The sequence below is a fragment of the Seriola lalandi genome, unplaced genomic scaffold (genome assembly GCF_002814215.2).
Source record: "Seriola lalandi dorsalis isolate HSWRI2012SDOR001 ecotype SW California unplaced genomic scaffold, Sedor1 jcf7180002054584, whole genome shotgun sequence".
Lineage (NCBI taxonomy): Eukaryota > Metazoa > Chordata > Actinopteri > Carangiformes > Carangidae > Seriola > Seriola lalandi.
Window position 1 is genome coordinate 1,879,922 of NW_019525137.1, and position 12,736 is coordinate 1,892,657.

A 12,736-nucleotide genomic window follows, 5' to 3' on the forward strand; every position below is an offset into this window, starting at 1 on the left:
GGGAACAGACAGAAACACAAACAGTGGTTTTAACAGGTCCATCCTTATCTGGGTTGCAGGGGAGCTAATGACTTTCCCAGCATACAGTACACTGGGACAGCGGTTACTGTTGTAGCGTATCTGTTTTATCAACGATATTTGCTTGCGCCAACTACAGCATGATGAGATACAGCGTGTTGACTTCAAAGCCACCATCTTTCCCTTAACATTAACCAAGATATCTTTCTAACCTTAAACCTTACCACAGGTAGACTGAGAGCTGGGGTTGAGCGGTTTTCAACATGTAACATCTCGATATAGTCCAGCCCAAATAGCGCAACATTATCGCTACAAGCATCTAGTCTGACATCAAACTCAACGAGCAGAAGAAGGCAGGCACAGTAAACAATAACAACAATATGTAGAATGGCAGTAGCAAGTTTGGTTGCAGCAAAAGTTCAGCCGCGACGGTGGAAAAAAAACGCAGCAAGATTTGTTTTATATTTCATGTGAACCAGGAACAAGTTAAAGACCGACGAAAGACAGAAGCAGCTCAATGACAAACATCCAGATCTGTACACAGAGTTCAGGCTGAGTGAGTGTTAGTTGTTAACTTTATATTAACATGTCATCAACACGTTCATGTCCTAAAATGTTACTCTTACTGTTTGTGTAGCTGACATCTGTTGTAGCAACGCTCCACACACAGTATTCATAAAGGCTAACATTAGCTTGTTTGCGCTAATGTTAAGTTGTTTAGGCTAATTTTAGCTTGTTTAGGCTAACTTTAGCTTGTTTAGCCTTACATTAACGTGTTTAGCCTAATGTTAGCTTGTTTAGCCTAATGTTAGCTTGTTTAGGCTAACATTGCAACAGCTCATGACGTGGGCTGGGTGCTCACATTAGCGGGCTACGCTCATTACTGTTCAGTCTGTCAAACCCTAACACTGACTTTTTAAATGGACATTTTCACTCCACAGGTCTGTCACCTTGTTAGTCAATTTAAACTACTGCTTGCTGATTGACTATATGGAGGTGTGTGTGTGTGTGTTTATACACTTTGTGTGCAGAAGTGTTTGTTTTTTTACTGTGGTATTGATTGAAAATCACCTCTTTTTCTTAACAGGTTCCAGAAGTCTCGACTAACCAACATGATTATCGCATGGTGCAGCCAACATTTGACACCCCTTGCTGCTGTAACACTGTCTGGTCAATGTGCTTTCTGCAAACTGTTGCCTGTACACAGCAAAACTAACAGAATGGCAACTATTCTTTAGAGAGAATATCTAGCCTATGGTGTATCTGTGCATCTGTGTGTGGTGAAATTTGAGATTTGAGGTCCCTTGTAAAAGTTTTAACTAGTTTATCAACATTAGGTTGACGCTCAAATCTTTCTACCATCTTAGCCAGCAAAATGTGATAAGAGATCTTTGAGCTGTAGTTACTTTTAACTTAAATAATTTGCAAATGCTGAATCTGAACTGGATTTAAATTCACTAAGTGTTTCAAAAGGATTCAGATTCAATAAGTGGATTCAGTACTGTCTTTGGATTGAAAAATGCAGCATGTCTGTGAAAATTCACAGTCATGCAGGTCATGGTGTCTCTAAGAGCTATACGGAGGCAATTGGACTTGGCTTGAGTTGCTTGAAAATGTTTGACCTCTCATCCAAAGGCTTCTTCAGTTCCAACTGAATTTCAAACCAGCGCAGGTTTAACTGATGATCACTATGTCAGTGTAACAGTGTTAATAATTGCATTAAATTGCAAAAATAATTAAACTAAGCCATGCTGAATTGAAAAGATAAATGAAGGCTATTGGTATGGATTAAAGAAGACAAGAGAAAATCTAAGACGGACTCAGTGGGAGGTAGGCATATCAGGGTGTGGCTGCAGAAGAAAGCTCTCCTCTCTCCAACCATGATTGGCAGCAGCCTGATGATAGCTAATAAGCAAGAGGCTGACATTTGGATAGATAAAATGAAAATTCAGCCTGGGTCCAGGGTGTTTTTGTAATTGCCCCAGCCAGTAGCCTGTGATTGCAGCTAGCCTGAGTGGCCGGAGCTGTGCCTCTGGGGCTTAGAGAGGACATTTTCAGCTACAGACAAGCCTACTGAGATTAAGTGGCACGGCCAGGCGGGGGTCAAATTGCTTTTAAAATGCCACGGGTCTCAAACGGAAAAACAGTTAAGAGACATGCCATGACTCTCTCAGGTGTTGTGCGGAGATTGGAGCAGTGGTTGTAATCATTCTATTAAATATGATATAAATAAAACCCTGCCTGAGCCTTATACAACCCTTTGAAGACACATTTACTCAAGAGTAAGTGGTCAATAACCACTCAGTCACACTCACTTAAGGACATTTTACATTTTTTAGGCTGAAGACAATGAGGGGGAGGGAAATGTCCTCATGAAACACAGCCCTCACACCCTTAGCTCTTCCACAATTAACCGACGGACCTGACTTTTATCCATAATGTAACTGACATGATAGCAGACTGGGCTATTTACTATTTGCAAAGATGATTTCTGACCTCATAACTGCACACAGAGGTTGTTTCGTTAAATTGAATGACATGGTTTAAGTATATTTTTTCTAAATATAATTTCTGATTTATAAAGAGGCACGAGGACTCCGCTGGGAAACACGTGGGCTGTGTTGCTGTCTTTGTTTTTGGTGTCTTTCCTCTGCAGCAGTGTACGGTGGCCATGCGAGCTCAATGCACTGCAACTTAACACGTGTAAACAGACGCGTGTTGTCAAGCTGATGAAGACGTTTTCTGAATTTGTTTGTATTTTGTTTGTTTGCACGTTGAGCTCTCAGGGCCCCCGGACCACCGCAAAATTGGGGTACTTTCAAGAAGTAGATTTAAAGCTAAAACCACAAGTCAATTAGTTGATTGACAGAAAATAATCAGGCAATCATACTGATAATTGAGTTTAAGAAAATATGCCCAAAAAAACAAAGCACTGGTTCCATCTTAAAAATGTGATTATTTGGTTTCTTTAGAGAATTATTTTATACTAGAGCAATATTGATTGCTCTGTCAGATGGCTGATGCCACTTCTTACAGCCTAAGGAGATGTATTAAGACAACTTGGTTAAAGAAAAATTTGTGTGGTAATATAGAACAAAGGAAACACTTCCAGAGCCATTCGATTAGAATCTCGTCAGGGAAATGCCGACATCTTTCGAACTCCTCGCCCACAGTCTGCAACACAGGCTTTTTGTTGTTTTGCTATACATTTGACTTTGCAGTGCTAACCGTGAGGATGTAAATGACATGTATGTGTAAAATCAGCGGAGTGCCCCTTTAAAGAACATAATAAAAATATCATACACATCATGTCAATATGAGAGCTGCCAAAAAACTATGAACTTTTGCACAATTGATTATATTCATGTTTGACGAATGTTCCCACACATAATTGAATTTACAATGGCAGCAGAACTTGTGTTTAGCTTACAGCTTAGACTCATACAGATTGTATTGGCGCACAGTCGTAATGAATAAAATAGGGACATTCTATGATAACGGAGTATGTGAGCTCTTTTAATTCATGCACGGGCAGTTATGTGTTACATGTTAGCTCAAGCATTGGAATGCTGCCAGTGTCCAGTGTGCTGAAACTGATGTATTTCAGCAGACATCAAGTGTGCTAATCATCCAGATGTGCTTTCAATATTCAAACTGTACGTCTGACCAGGAAATGTGCGCTGAAGGTCTTCATCTGTCCTGTGCTTTCAGTTTAGGTGGTGAGGTGCTGACATTTGTAGCTGCTACCTGTTGAACAACAATTATTTGAGTACTGTACTTTTTCCTCCACTACACTTAAAGACTGATATTGTACTTTTGACTTCATTTCTATGAAGTACTCTTACTTTGAAGCAGCTTTTAGTCAGAGGAATGAATCTTCTTTTATTTTGAAAATGTGATAGACCATACACTGAACCTGTCTGTGTCCTAATGATGGCAAGATTGGATAAAGATGAAGCAGGAGATTCTTTAAGTCCATGGTTGAAATTTTAAATTAAATACAGATTACCTACAAAAATTAGCAGTTCAACTTGAGAGAGCATGTGGAGGTATTAAATGTTTGTTTAATTCCAGATAAACAGCTTGTAGTTGGATGTTGTTTTGTTGATTCAATTGTGTTTTTGTGTCCATGTCTTCAGTCTTTGTATCATATCCTACAAGCTTTTTATTCTACAGGTTCTACAGTCAGTCAGTCAGTCAGTCAGTCAGTCAGTCAGTTGTTTCAGAGTCAGTAGGTTCTGTGAATATGAAACAATACAACAATGTGTTGATATAAAATACAGTCAGTGTTTTTAAAGTGAAGCACTCCAGTACTTTAATTCAAGTAAAATGTGACTGAACAACTTTCCCTTGTATTGAGTCATATTTGACCAGGAGGATCTGTACTCTGACTCAAGTGATGGAGCTGTGTACTTTGTCCACCTCTGATAAGCATATATAAACATTTAATAAACTGTTATAAATAAATAAATTGTGAATCTTAATTCAGAGCAACTGTGGAAAGTTAACTATGGTTTTCCTAACCTTTAAGGCATCGCCCCTATCAGACCCCCTGTCTGATTAAGTTGACAGAGTCACAGAGGTTGGATATGCTCTGTGTGAGGAGGAGTCTCTTTGTGGACCAGGTCTCTTTTCAGACCCCCTGCCTACATCTGACCATCCACAGTGCTTTGAGGCAGCAGCAGGTTCAAAGAGCAGGAGGTGCCAAGCACTCCTCTCCATGTCCAGGCCTTTCAGCTTCCCTTGTCAAAGAGCACCTCTGCTCTACTACAAAGTCTTTTGGGCTGGACCAAGTGGGGGGGGGGGGGGGGGGGGGGGGGGGGGGGGGGGGGCTGAGGAAGGTGGGGCAGGAAATAAAGGTTGATCTACAAAGGGCCCTGTTCCTCCTGATGTGTCTGAAGCCAGAGGAATAACAGAAGCAGAGAGCAGGATGAGGACAAGTCGAGTTTGGCATTGTGGAGTTTGGAGAGTCAAAAGGCTTCTTTCACTTTTCTATGAATGTACAACACAAGACCTTTTACTATGGGTCAGATAAAGCTGAATATTTCCGCTCTTAATGATACTAAGGAGACAGGTGAACGCAGGAGTGAAGAGGAATAAATCAGACTACATCTGCAACAACTGATGATTATCTAGGTTATCTATTCATCTGTCGATTGTAGAGGTGCAAAGGATTTACCAAACTCTCTAAAAAAAAACAACCCGACAGATCCATAGGAAATACATTATTTGGATTACATTCTCTGTGATCTGAGACTCTTCTTTGTTGAGGGAAATTACTGAAGCCATATGCTGTGTTGCACCCATATAACATTATTGAAAGTACCATATTCTCAATCCTCATTGTTGATCGGTCAAAAACGCTTCCCATTGTATCACTGCCCATGTTTACTATTGTTTGTGTCTCAGTTTAAGATATATAATACATTTTTGATTTATTACTCAAATCAGAAAATAATGTTTTCCTTTATTTAAGTTACTAAAAACACATTCATGACCAAGTAATAATATCACATTTGATTGAAATCAAATCACATATAATATTCTTACAAACTACATTTTTTTAGTAATGAACTGTGGATTGTATCAGATCATCTAAGAGGGAGAGTTGCACACCCTTCGATCTGGTTATTTGACTAAAGTAAGATTTTCTTCAGTTTTGTGGCACACAAGTCATCAAGCTGCCCAGAAAGAATTAAGCTTATTGACACTTCAGTGCAGAAAGCTGGAATACCAGGTTATTCTGGATGCTTTCACCAGAGAAGCTGCGAACACAAGTTCAGCAATGAAGGAAAGGAGAGACTTGAATGTGGTATTCTTAGACTCAGCAAATGCATTCTAATATACCGGACATAGTCAAAGTCAATATTTTCTTCAGTTTCACAACTGCAGAATTCACTACAGTGTGGCAGCAGTTGGAGATCATGGGGATCTTGGCAGGATGCACAGTTTCATGGGTAGTTTTTACCATGGCAATGGAGGTTATTATTAGGGCATCTAAGATGGTTGTAGGCAGAGAAAGGATTAATGGAGGATAGCGCTAACCACCCACGAGGGCGTATATGGTAAAGTAAGAATTTTTATATACAGACAGGTGAGAAATTAAAAGAAAAACCAACATCAGGTGTCTTAGTAAAGTGTTGGGTCACCATGTGCCACCAGAACCAGAAGTCTCTGGAACTCTACAACACCGTTCTAGCAAAAGATATTCCCTCATTTGGTGTTTGGATGATGGTGTTGGAGAGCGCTGTCTAACACATCGGTTCAAAATCTCCCACTGGGATGAGATCTGGCCACAGTATATGATTCACATCATCCTCATACTCGGCAAACAATCAGTGACTAATTTTCTAAGGATGGGGGCATTGTCATCCTGGAAAAATGCACTGCGATCGCCGTAGAAATATTTCTACATAAAATAAAGGCGATCACTAAGAACTTTGTATTTGCAGTGACCATTCCCACTAAGGGGAAAAGTGGACCCAAACCATTCCCCCACAGCAGAACAGAGCCAGCTGACCCCCTCACTGGGTTCAAGCATTCAGGCCTGTACCGTTCTCTTGGTGTACACCACACATGCACTCGTCCACTTGTGGAGAATATGGTGGAGGATGACTCATCTGACCATTTTCCACATCTCTGTAGACCAGTGCCTTTGGCCTTTGCACCACTGAACTCTCAAATGTGCAATCATTTCTGTAATGAGGGGTTTATGCACTGCAACCCTACTATAATATTCCTTTCCTTGTAATTATCGACGGACACAGTCTGATCACGTCCTGGGTTGACATTCATTCACCTGAGCAAGAGTCGCTCTTCTGTTTTTCCTTAAATATTGCGCTAATGCATGAGCATCAGGTTCATCAAATGTGCTGTCAACCACAATTTCTGACCCTATTTACTGATCTGTTTCCCACAATAAAAAAATCTACTAAGCACTCGGCATTAATATGCAGTCATCTAGCATCAATTTACAGGCTGGGTCAAGCTGCTGAGTATCTGCTATTTGCTTGGGGGAGAGTTAAAAGCAGCTTAAAAGTACTTTATGTCAATTTAAAGAGCCCCTTCGATGAAAATCAAGTGTTTCACCTTGTTAACGTCCATATGATGTTTCTATATAATACAAGACATATGATGAGTGAAATAATCATCAACACCATGACTGAGTGTTTCCACCTTGAACTGCAGTGAACCGATGACAGTCTCATAACAACAGATTCAGATAGCCAGGGTTTCATACGTCACAAACCTAAGGAACCAATCCTGTCAACTTGTGGGGATGGGGGGCGGGGCTAAATAAAACTGAAACCTTGTCAGTACAGAGAGAGAGAGAGAGTTAGCATTAGCACAACCACTAAGACTGTGTCAGCCACTGCCAGTTACAAGCTACCAAACAACATAAACAAATAAAAGATGCTAACTACGCTAACCGTTCTGATCCGTCTGCTAGTCTCTGGTTCTGGTCTCAACAGACTCCTCATCTGAGTCTGGGTCTGACTGAGGCTCAAACATGTGGCTGAGTCTCTCTGATGTTTCCTCTTCTAAAAATATCCAGACTCTCTGCTCTTTCACCTGCCCACCTAGTGTGCACAATGGTGGTGGACAAGGCCTGATCCAGATTTTTCATAGATGTGCTTACAGCCCCAGTTTTAGATTTCTTTTCATTTTTTATGTGTGAAAATCATGTCAAACAAAACATCAATCATGGCAGAGTATTTTTACATAGTTTAAAACTGGTACTAAAGGTACCTTACCACAATTTAAAGGTACTTTAGGTTAAGGCAGGAGAATGGTGTCGTCTGCCACTGGGGCCCAAAAGATTTATGATTTCACAACCTGATACCAAATGTAAGGCAAAGTAATAGGTCGAAACTACTACTACTAACTGTGTATTGACAACTGAAGATTATTTTGACGATAAAATGCCAAAACATTGCAAAAAATATCCATTACAATTCCACCGAATTCCCCAAGATGATCACCTGTCTAAAACCAGAAGATATTCATTGTGATATTCATCTTACTCACTGGTCAAAATTGCTGTCAATTGATTTTCTGTGGAATCACTGATAAATCATTTAAATGTTTCAATTAAAAAGGGAAAGAAATTTGATGGATCTGTGGCGGAGGAGAATTTTCAAAGGAAATAGAGGAAACATTTCATAATTTCTGTTTCTCTTCAAGTATTTTTTTCCCCTTAACTTAGAATAATGCTTAATTTAATGAGGTAGTCTGATTCAGCTCAAGGCACCTGAGACAAAAACGCATACATAAAAATGGCAGAGGATACAAAACACAATTATGTGCAACAGTCAGGGGTATAAAGGGACATAAATTAGAAAAATCAATGTGAGACATGATACAAAATGTGAAACATCTTTGTTTTAAATTAAAGGAACAGGCTGGCAGACACAAATATGTGGCCTCGCAGGGAAACAGGCTGACTGTCTGCTGTATCAATGTCCCATTGATTCAGGCTTTGTGTCTCACAATCGCCCCCCTCATCTCCTACAGAGCTACTTAATATGTTTGAGGGGCTCCGAGCCTCTCATCTGTAAAAGGCAGAGCTTTTCTTTTACCCACATTAGAGGTGGTGTTGGTGGGAAGGAAGTAGAATGGGTCGGCATGGGGTTGCAGGGTGGGGTGGTGCTGCTGCTGCTCTGAAGTCTGTCTGGTGGGACCGAAGCTTTATTGGCTGGAAAGGAAGCCGGCGGAGTTGCGAGGGCCTGAGAGCTTGGATGAGAGGAAGCTTTTGAAACTTCCCACATCGGCATTAGAGAGATGAGCTGCTATTCAGCGCTCGCTCCCAGCCTCCACCAACACATCCATAAATACACACACACACAAAGCCTGCCTGCATATCCAAGCAAACACACATTCCTGGCTTCAGTCACACACACACACACACACACACACACACACGTGTTCGCTCATACCCAGCAAACACACTTTGGCTTCCTTTTTATCTGCTGGTCCACGAGATGAGACTGGGCTCTAATTGGTCCTGGGGGAGATTGGCAGGACGAGCGGATCAACGAGGAGGCCAGGTTCTCTGGAGATAAACAACAGGAGAGGGAGTGGCAGGAAGAAAAGGGCCACAGCTCCACAAGTAGAGAGGGAACCACAGCGGAAGAGGGGAAATAAATGAGCGGGAGGGAAGGCAGGATGAAGGGGAAAAGCACATTCACTCAGAAGAGGGACAGTTAGCGGTAACACAGCGGCCTCAGAGTGATGTGCAAGTCTTTAGTTTCCTGCAGAAGTCTGATGAATTCCATCCAGGTAAATGTCTTCTGAATATCCATATTTATACTTCGCTAATTTCACTTCAGTTTACCTACACTTCTCTTGCCCCCACCCCACCCATGTGTCCCAGAGGAGACAGAGCAATAGAGGCGGAGGGGAGGTGGGGAGGTAGATGGAGGTGGTTCTTCGAGGAGATGAAAGGAATATGTGATCAGAAGCTCTAACCTGCAGCCAGCACCTTTGTCTTTCGCCCTTTCAGCAGTTTCTGCACCCGGCAAAGCTGCAGGTGGTTCTCATGGCACCGGGTGTTGTTCTGGATACGATGGGACACCTCGCTCACCGCAGTCACCGCCTCTATAGCAAACACACACAAACATCTGTGTTACCGTACATGCGAGGACACGCACTGATGAAGTTAGTATCAATATAATATCTCTGACTATATTAGACCATTATACACAAAACTGTTAATCAACAAGCATTTGAAATAATTCAATCGTAAATAATAAATCATTAAAGTTATTACTATATCTTTTATTTGCCAAAAACAGATATTCCTTAAAAATGTATTATATCACAATATATATTGATATAGACGTGCATATGTTGCATTATGTATATGTAATACATAATGCATTACATACATGATAAAGGATTCTATCTTTGCCCCCCCAAAGAAAAAGGCCCCAGGTGATTCACGGAGACCCCCCGCTAACATTTAACGCTCCGGTATTTGAATGGTGGATGAAGTAGTTAGTGACGTCTACTAGCAGCCAGCAGGGATTGAAGAAAATACTGCATTTAACTCCTTCTATAAATGCTGCTATCTGAGCCCACCACTGATGCTCTTTGGCTGCAATGTGACAGACCCTTTACTATAAGAGGGAAGAAAGGTCCAAAACACATAAGATGTAAGTCTAAGAAGTGGGTGGCTGGAGCTATGTTTGTTTAAGGTCCTACTGATTTCCTGTTGAGGATTTACATGCCTCAGCTCCTAATGTGAGCTCCATTTGTTTACAGTGTATAGGACTTTATCACAGGTAGGTCTCACAGGAGTTTATGGATGGGTATTGTCAGGGTTTTTTTCAATATTACTCTTACCAATACTTCTCATCAAGTCAGTACTTTATTGTTACTTTTATCAGTTCTTTTCTACTACTGTACAAGAATATTTATTTCAGTACAGAATTAGAATTTATTCTTATTTCTATTTGGTAAAATATGGTTTGGAGAGCAGAAACTGTGAAAGACGAGTCATTATAGGTCAAAAATATCACCCTGGAAACAAATGTTTAATTAATTCCTAAATAAAATAATTCATATTCTTGAAATCAAATCCCTGAGTGAAGTTTAAAAAGAATACAAAACAAAGAAAACAGTTGCTATTACTCATCAACCCCTGTCCTTGTCTTTGTTGTCCTCCCTCTTACTGGTGATGTGGATTCACTGCTGATGGAGGTCGAGGGAGGAGGGGCAAATATAGGCCCAGCATTTGAAGATATTGCTTTTCTGAAAATGTTAGCTCGTAGAACAGGTGCTTTGACAGATTCTTCTAAATTCTAAATTATTATTAGCTTTTTACTCAAGATTTCTTTTGGAAGTATATTATATTAATCTAAATCAGATTTCTTTGAAATTACCTGCATATAAGTGAGATAAAGAATGATACAGGTTGGGGACTGAGATGTGAGCCAAAAAGAAAAAACAGAAATACCAAACTCAAGTGTGCACAATCACATAACAACAACACAAAAGACATTGAATAAAAAAACAAGGTCCAGCAACAATGAGAATGACGAATGAAGGACCAAGCTGATACTGAGAGGGACGGACCGAATGATGTGAAAACGGAGAGGACGGAGAGCAAACAGAATCAACGAGCAAACTCTCGTTCAGATGAGGCTCCTTTTAAGTCATTTTTTCTTTTTTCATTCGACAAAAACAGGGTTTATCATCCATAAATACTTTACATACCAGTCCCTGATCAGACGCTTCCACAGACTCACACATTCTTCCATATTACTTATAAGGCAATTTGTGAAGCTAGAAAAATGTAAATTATTGCATTATGTTGAGGAAAGATATGGAATGCTGGAATCTTAACAATAAGAACGACATTAACACTAATTGGTTGGCTTCAACAGTTTCTGATTAATTTCTTAATTGATTAAATGAAACATGTACAGCCAGAGGCTTTTGTTGGATTTTATTCTCCAACTCTCTATTTTCTCATTTACTGTCATGATCCCTCCACCGCTTCAAAATAAAGCAGCAGTTATATCGCGACGACAAAATATATCCGAGGATGCTGCGCTCCTCTTGCAGCCGAGCAAACGCCGCACAGGTAAACAGACACAGGCCTGTGACGCTGCTGTGGACCTTTGTTTTGGAGGCTCACTTGGCGTCAAGGCCTTGATTGTGCTTGATTTCATCAGCGAGCACTTGCAGAGACTTTAACTGAGCTGTGCAAATTGAAATATCCAGGCAGTCCTGATTGGGCCTGATGGTCCGCTGTGTGGGTCAGGCCGGGCTGTGTGTTGTGATTGAATGTGTGTGTTGGGGTTCCTGTGAACGGTGGTGTTAATTAGAGGGATGCTAGTCTTCACCGCAGGGGCACTTGTAGCTTATAATGCATGGCCCTCCTGCAAATCAGCTGAGCTGTCAGTCTGTAATTGTATGCAAACAACAGCAGCCCCCAATAAGCACAGCTCATTTGGTTAAATAAACCCATTTCCTCCACATTGTTTACGACAACATCACCGCATTCCCACCTCAGCTCCTATACAACACCCTGCTGGTTTTGGAATTGTGGATTGATCATATAAAACCGATACTGGCTAATGTTTTGTATTTACTGAATAAATAACTAAAACTTAATCCAGTTGTGGTCGATCTGATGACACCAGTGGTAACCGGTGACAACAGCAAATGCATTTTACTACAGATCCTAGATTTTGGTTTTGTTTGCAATTACATGGAAGACTTGGGGAAGCAAACACATCCTGAGCAGCTACTGCCAGAGCAGAAGAACGATTCGAGTGGCTATCTATTTAAATCAACTGCTTGTTGAAATATCTGAAACAATCGATGCTTACGATCTAATGACAAAGACATCTGTTGGCTGTGTGAATCATGACGAGGACTGAGATTTAAAAAAAGAAAAAAAAAAAAAAGAAGCTATTTTCTGTTTCAAATCAATCTTGATTTGAATGATGTGATATCAATTCATAAAATCCAGAGATCAATCTTTTAAAATGTCTCATGTGGCCAGCCTTCTAATGCAACGAGATCTGACCATGCAAGAGACAAAAAAACATGGCAGGAGCTGCTCCACTCGGACTACTTTCAGGTTACATCCCTGTTTATCCAGAATCATAGAAAATATGAACCATTTGTGCGAAATTTTGAGTGAAGTCTTGAGTAATGGCTAATAATCTCAGACCAAAACAGACGCTTCGTCAACCACAGCTCCAGC

General features: G+C 40.6%; 1 protein-coding gene across 2 annotated transcripts in view; it reads right to left on the reverse strand.

Annotated features, from left to right (window-relative positions):
• Positions 1-12,736, reverse strand: part of arhgef39 (Rho guanine nucleotide exchange factor (GEF) 39) — a 60,305-nt gene that overhangs the window by 15,667 nt on the left and 31,902 nt on the right. For both annotated transcript variants that reach the window (XM_087177250.1, XM_023418729.2), the window contains exon 7: positions 9,487-9,615. In XM_087177250.1, the coding sequence (XP_087033376.1) occupies positions 9,487-9,615 (129 nt within the window). The remainder of the gene's footprint in view (positions 1-9,486; positions 9,616-12,736) is intronic.